Here is a 7,101-nt window from a genome sequence, read left to right as displayed (position 1 = left end):
AAAATGAAGTCACCCACTTCACCTGTCCTGAATAAAACAATAGGAGATCCCCCTATCTCCTTTGAGTGGGGGTGCAGGCTGGGGGCGGGGCAAAGGCAAAGGTCCAGGGCTAAGGGGGACGGGCAGTTTGGAAAGAAGTAGGGGCCACCCTGTGGGTGAAATGAGAGAGGAGGTGGGGCAAATGCTGTCACAAAGGCTTTATCAGGCTGGACCACCTCGAAGGCAGCTGTGAATGTCTCCCCAATCAGTGTATTCCAGATGCCGCCTTCGCCGGGCTTCACTCTACTCTGTGGCTCCAGGCATGGGCCTTGCAGATAACAGGGGTTCAGGGCTGGCTTTTGACTGAATGAACGAGTGAGCCAACAGAGGATGGCTTCTAGAAGAAGGACAAAGACGGGATAAAAATCCTGCAGAGACCAGCATTGTTAAGAGCCTGGAGCTGGGTGGTGGCTGAGGGAATAGACAAGAGGCAGTGCCTTTAAGAACTATTCTGATGGGACTCAGGGCACTGATTGCCTGTGAGGACTGAAGGAGAAGAAGTGGGTCAAGAATGACTCTGAGGCTTTTGACCCAGGTAACTGGACTCTAAAAGGAAGAACAAGCTTTTGAGAAAAGGATAATGAATTTGGTGTAGATCCCATGAAGCACTTTATTTTTTCACTAGAGAAGAGTTTTAAGTCCCTTACAGCCAAAATAATCCATATTTATTATAAGAACAAATATATCAAAGAACACTTAGAAATGCAATTAAATTTGTTTATTGAAGCACTATAGATAAACTATGAGTAATACAGATTGTTTTCAGCGTCATATAGGTGCCACACATTTCTCCTGGTACTAGATGATGGATAGATAGATGGCCAAATAAAACACAATAGTAGAAGGAATCTAGAATAATAAATTTTGTCACTAGAAGTCTCTCTAGATATCAGCAAACCCAATCCCATTTAACAGGTGAGGAAGCAAGGACCAGAGAGACTAGCGTTCTCCACTCGACAAATGTTTAGGGCACTGACCACGTGCCAGGCACTTGGTGCTGGGCATATAGAGGTAAACAAAACACGGTACCCGTATTCACGGAGCTCACAGCCAGGCTAGTGAGTGAGGATGTCTGGGAAGCAGGAAATTTAGACACAGCCTAATAAGTATTGTCAGAATAGCATATTCCAGCTGCAAAGTGCACCCAATCCAGGCTTGGGAGCAGCTCTCCAAAGCCATGCGTGAGCTGACCTGAGAAGGATGAGCAGAAGTCAGATAGACCAAGAGGTTGTGAAGCAGTGCCCAAGAGATGCGGGTGAGGAGAAGCATAGTGTGTCTAGTGAAGCAAAGGAGTTCCCATACAGGGGACTTCTCGTCCTGGGTTTCAGAAACAGTGGTCTCCTGCCTCCCAGTTCAGTGCTATTTTTACAATGCTACCTGTCTTTCTAGGTCTACTGACAAGTAGGTGATGACTAAGCACATATATTAATACTCTTGCATAGAACAAAAGGAGCATACGTGGCTCATGCTTACTCAGATATAGACATGAAGGTTTTCCAAACTCTTCTGTGCAAAATATATCTTTAGAGGAATAATTACCTTGTGTTACAGCCTTTCATTTCCTCCCAAATATTTACATCCATTGGGTCATGCCATAAAGCTCTTAAATCCGGAAGGGATTTTTAGGGATCCCTGTGTCAGTGGCCAAGGGAGCACAGGGTGAGGGGGCGAGGTGCTGGAGGGACGGAGCAGTGGGCGCGTTTACTACCCTGGCGCAGGCAATAACGGGATCATCATCTATAGAGAGCTTAAAATTACTGCTAAAACTGACCAAAGCCGTTCTGCTTTTTATGATCACTACGTGCCAGCAGTCTAGCCCTTCTCAGTAATGTCAGCAACGTCAGCAACAACACATTCACCCCTGCCAAGGCAAACCGCTCCTGCTGACCCCCGCCCCAGTGTGTGCCACTGCGCCTCCGTACACCTGGACACGCAGAAGGCGCAGAGCCTAGGCAGGCTTTGGAAACGTCTGAGGTCCCCGTGTTAGCCATCTCTTCAGCTCTTACTATCACCTGTTCTCCATTCCATTCCTTTTTGTAAACCTAGTCCAAGTAGTACAAAAAAAAAAAAAAGCCACATCAGTGTTTATCTTCCTAAAATTATATTTATCTGCAATGAAGATTCTCATCTCTCAAGTCTCAAATCCGGTTCCAGATGGGGCCGCTGATGTCCAGTGCTGTCACTTCCACATCCACGGGCTTACCAGGAGCAGTCCTCGCTCATCCTTTCTGGCTGGGCTGTCTGGCACGTGCTTGGTGGGGTAAACACTGAGGGGTCTTTAATGCCCAGCTCTATGTCGAAAAACCGTGTGGACAATATCACACTGTAATTTTTGGTGAAGGTTTCCTGAACAGGATAGCAATCCTTGACCGTATAAATGCCAATCCAGGTTTCATCTGTAAGAGGAAGGGAAGCTAAGGTTTTAATACAGAAGACAAGCAAAAGGCATATATTTTCTATTGTAGTAAAAGACATAAAATTTACCATTTTTAAATACAGTTAGGTGGCATTAAGTACATTCACACTGTTATGAAAGCATCGCCATCATCCATCTCCAGAACTTTTTCATCTTCCTCAGTTGAAACTCTGTGCCCATTATACCCCCCATTACACCCTACCCCTACCCCTTGGAAACCACCATTCTACTTTCTGTCTCTGATTTTGACTACTCTAGGTACCTCACATAAGTGAAATTATACAGTATTTGTCCTTTAGTGACTGGCTTATTTCACGTAGCATAACATCCTACGGTTCATCTACGTTGTAGCATGTGTCAGAATTTGCTTCCTTTTGAAGGTTTGGTAATATCCCATCTATACACCAACCACCTTTTGTGTACCTGATTGTCTCCTGATGGACATTTGGGCTGTTTCCACTTCTGGCTATTAAGAATAATGCTACCATGAACATGGATTATAAATATCTGAGTCCTCGCTTTCAGTTCTTTGGGGTATGTGTCAAGAAGTGGAATTGCTGGGTCATACGGTAATTCTAGGCTTAATTTGGGTCGGGGGTAGGGGACCTCCATACTGTTCTCCAGAGCATAAAGGTCTGTGTTTTTTCAAACAGTCTTGCGGGAGGTGTGCTGGCAGCATCGCCGAGAAGAGCTTCACCTCTACATATAAAAGTAGACACGATAGTGGGAGTAGGTCTGGTCGCCGCAACTTCGTTAGTGTTGTGGGGGAAGGAAAAGGAGGCACCCAACTCTAACGGGTGCCTTAGACGACTGCCACCTTCCGTGTCACAGACCTTGGGGGCATTGTTAAACATCAGAGCCAAGACCGAGCCACGACATTCAACATGGCACAAAGTTACAGGTGGTGCTAGAAGGCTGAGGTGTTTCAAACGTGATGCTTAGATCCTCGCCCAACCCAACTTGCAGAGAACGTGTGGGGACTTCAGAGGGAGTTAAACAATTTGATTACACTTACAAATCTCCTTAAAAACTACCTTCCTTAATGGACTTTAACATTATTTCTCCATCATGCTTCCTGAGATGCAACACTTGAATATTTTTTGACCCCTTACACGATCTCGCTGACTTTCTGTCGGACCACTCCTGGACGGTGATCTGCTCCTGAGGCCCCCCTATGGAGTACTGGTCCTCAAAGGTGGAGTTCTGAGGAATGTCTAGAGGATCCCAGGGCTCTGTCAGGATGATCTTGGAGCACTGCTTGGTGACTTGTTCGATCTGAAACATCACTCCCTCCTTATAGAGCAAAATATATTCAAATAATCTGGAAGACAGATTAAAAGAGAATAGTTCAGGACTTGATGTTACCATCACCATACCTTTTATCAGCATAAAAGCCAAAGGACTTTGATATCAATTACTCTTAAAACGTAACAAATAATTGTTTTACTTGCTAGACAATCATTTACTTATTTACAAACACTAGGACCATGAGCAACCTGAATATAAAATAAAGGTCAGAGGTCAAAACTGAATATTCATGTAACAATTACTTATCCAGTACCTATTAGATGACAGAATCTGTGCCTAGGATACAAACATGAGGAAGGCGAGGCCTTGGGTTAACAGCTGGTTTGTGACCTATCTTTTAGCCTCAGGGATACAGGAGGACTTGACCCTGGGCTAGGTTGAGTTCTTGCAGCGCCAAGTCAAGGGATTACAGGGGTGTGCTGCATGTGGGATGACCAGAGCCTGCTGAGGATGCCCCAGACACCTGTGCCCCACTGTCTCAACTGCCATCATGAGGAATGGGCTTTGGTGAGGTGCAGCTGCACTGAGAATGGACTGAGATAGGCAAAGACAAAAGCTGAGGAGACCCCACGTGAATGGCTTCCCTGAACTGACTTTGTATGCATGTTCTTAGCCTCGTCGCTCGTACCCACTTGCACACCGTGTGTGTGGAGCGAGCCAGAGGTACTCCCAGTCTGTGCCTGAGCCCACAGACAGCCTGCCATCACCTTCTGGTCACTAGCTCTGTGTCCTTCCTAAAGCTAAGCCATCCTGATGTTGGATGAAGCTCGCTGAGGCTCTGTGCATTCGACCATCAATCCAAAAGTCAGGGCGCTGCTGTTGGTTGAGTGGTGTGAGGTTGCAGCCCTGACTTCAGAAGTGAAATGCACAATGCCTGAAGGGAGACGAGCCTAGAGAAGTAGCTTTTCATGAGCAAATAAAGACAGCCAACCAATTATCCATGCTATGTGAGTCTAACTCCACTCCATGGCCCCCACAAAGAATGCCTGTTCTCCATCCCAAGTCGGAGCTTAAAAATTATTTTCTTCAGGAAAAACATTATAAATGATAACTGTATAGTCAAAATAGTACCACTGTTAGTATAATGCTTCCATTTTCTATGAGCTAGTATAAAAATATAAACAAATTCATTTTATGGATATGGATATATCTATTCCGCTTATTCCAGACAATGTTTGAAATGGCTTACAAGGGTAAAACCCAAGCACAGACTTTGAGAAGTGGGATTGAGTGGAGACAGAAAAGGAAATGTTCATTTTATGCAATACTGATCAAAAAGGGAGCCAGCCTCTTATAATATACATGCAGGGTTGACATCAAACTGTAAGCCTTTTGGAGAAGTCTGGGGTTGGATTGCCACTGTTTCCTCATGCCCTGGCACATCAGAGTCTAAACATTCATGGAAGGGGTACAGAAACACTAGCATCAACTTTAAGAGTATAGTCCCGCCGTGAATATGGGATTCTTTGTCCATACACAAATCCTGCTGCTTTTAGTGAGAGCAACCCCGCTCCCCACGAAACACCTACACTGTGTGCCCACAGGAGTGGTTGCCTTCCCTCACCCTCCCCATCATCAGCATCATCCTCTCCTGCCTCCCAAGTTCAAGGTGGTTAGCCTAGAGAGTCATTCCCAGCTTTGGCTGATACTCCAGGTGTGTGCTTCTCAAACTGCAGTGACTGTCCCCTGGAAGATATGCCACCATGTGCAGGACAGGGAGGTTTCCTTCTTGAAACTCAGCCCTCAAATCCACAGGATCACAGAAGTGAGAGCCTGGCAGCTGTGTTCACGTCCTTGACCTGGCCACTCTTGGCAGCGCTGCAGAGCTTTCTGGACCAGAAGGGGACATCTGACCCGGGGTGGGGGAGCAGTCAGAGTCTCTGACTCAGACATGTGGAATTGCCACTGAAGATCTGCTAGTCAGTCACTTCCCGTGCCTGGACATGTCATATGTAAATGCAGAAGCCGTGGGAGGCTGATTTCCAACATGTGAACTGAATACAAGTAAAGAATGAAGCAGAGAGAAGCAGCAAGCCAGGATTCCAGCAGCTGTTCGTTTCCTGGATGCATTGCCTCTCTGAGGCCCGGTGCCCACACATCCACCTGCAGAGTTATGATAAGTTTCCTTTATTCTAACAAACTTTCCTTTTTCTGCTTGGAACTTTTTGTGTGACTCAACCAGGACTTGTTTCTAATACAGTTGAGGACTCCACTGTTCCATATAGGGCCCCAGGGAACAGCTGTCACCTCAGCTGTCCTGGGAGAGGCACCACGTGGCCCACTGCAGAACCAAGGGCCACCGACGCCTGGTCGGTCACCTGCCCGGGAAGGGAAGGGGACAGCAGGAAAGAAGCTCAGCCAACCTCACTGTTTTCCTGAGGCCAGCTCTGTCCACACAGAGAACAAAGTTTTAATTTCAAAATGAGAATTCTAGACTTGAAATAATCACTACAAAGTGTTAACATTGGTCAGTTCTGGGTGGTCTGAACACAGGTGTCTGTTACGGTGCTCTCTATACTTTTCTAAGTTTGCAAAATATTTAATTTGAAAAAAAAGAGAGCATCGTCTGATACTGAGGTTATGTTGACAGTGCCTTAAGTAACACAGAAATAAATGGGAAACAAAATAGAACTACATAAATCATTTTTTTCAAAATCCCATATGGATACAAATGCTAATACTGCTCCATTCGAAGTTTTGGTAAAGATTTTCAGGACGCTGTAGCAGCTTATGTGTTTATGTGAACACATTCATGGTCAAGATGTAGGTTCTCCATCACAACTAGGATAAAGGGCCTACAGCCCAAGGAGCCAGAAGGTCAAAACGCAGAGATCAGCCAGGGTTGAAATGAGTCATCTGCCTGGGATGCTGTGCGGGTAATAACCCGTAGACCCAAAGGACTGATGCACTTCAACAGAAACCGGATCCTGGGAGGCAAGATCAAAGCCTGGCTCTGAAGTGGAGGAAGCTGTGAGGACAGGAGTCACAAACCTCACCCCTGGGGTGCAGTCAGGCAAGGTGAGGGGTTGGAATGGGTGTGACGGACGAGGCAGGCAGGCCAGCTCTGGGTCAACAAGAGCCTGCAAACTTCGCCTCCTTGCTGGCCAGACACCAAGCAAAGCATCATTCCTGGGAGGCCCCCGCCGCCCAGTCTCAGGGTGGGGCCAAGGGTCAGCAAGCCAAGCTCACCAAGGCAACCCCGATGCAGAGGAGGTGCCCAGCGCGCCATTTTGCCTCTCACCTCATGGACAAAGGATTTTTGTGACTTTTGACAAAATTCTCAGGCTGCGTGGACATTTTCTTTGTTTCCTAAACATCTGTTTTCCTAAAACTGGAAA

The 7,101-nt window shown here is 46.4% G+C and overlaps 1 protein-coding gene across 1 annotated transcript in view; it reads right to left on the bottom strand.

Moving 5' to 3' along the window:
* Positions 1 to 742: 742 nt before the first annotated feature.
* EPDR1 (ependymin related 1) overlaps positions 743 to 7,101 on the bottom strand; it is a 30,222-nt gene continuing 23,863 nt past the window's right edge. Inside the window, exons 2-3 of the mRNA XM_074367678.1 lie at positions 3,568 to 3,776; positions 743 to 2,435 (exon numbers count right to left, since the gene is read on the bottom strand). Of these exons, the coding sequence (XP_074223779.1) occupies positions 2,239 to 2,435; positions 3,568 to 3,776 (406 nt within the window). The 3' untranslated portion in view covers positions 743 to 2,238. The remainder of the gene's footprint in view (positions 2,436 to 3,567; positions 3,777 to 7,101) is intronic.

Source organism: Camelus bactrianus, chromosome 7, assembly GCF_048773025.1.
Source record: "Camelus bactrianus isolate YW-2024 breed Bactrian camel chromosome 7, ASM4877302v1, whole genome shotgun sequence".
Classification (NCBI taxonomy): Eukaryota; Metazoa; Chordata; class Mammalia; order Artiodactyla; family Camelidae; genus Camelus; species Camelus bactrianus.
This window is presented reverse-complemented; position numbering and strand designations above follow the sequence as displayed.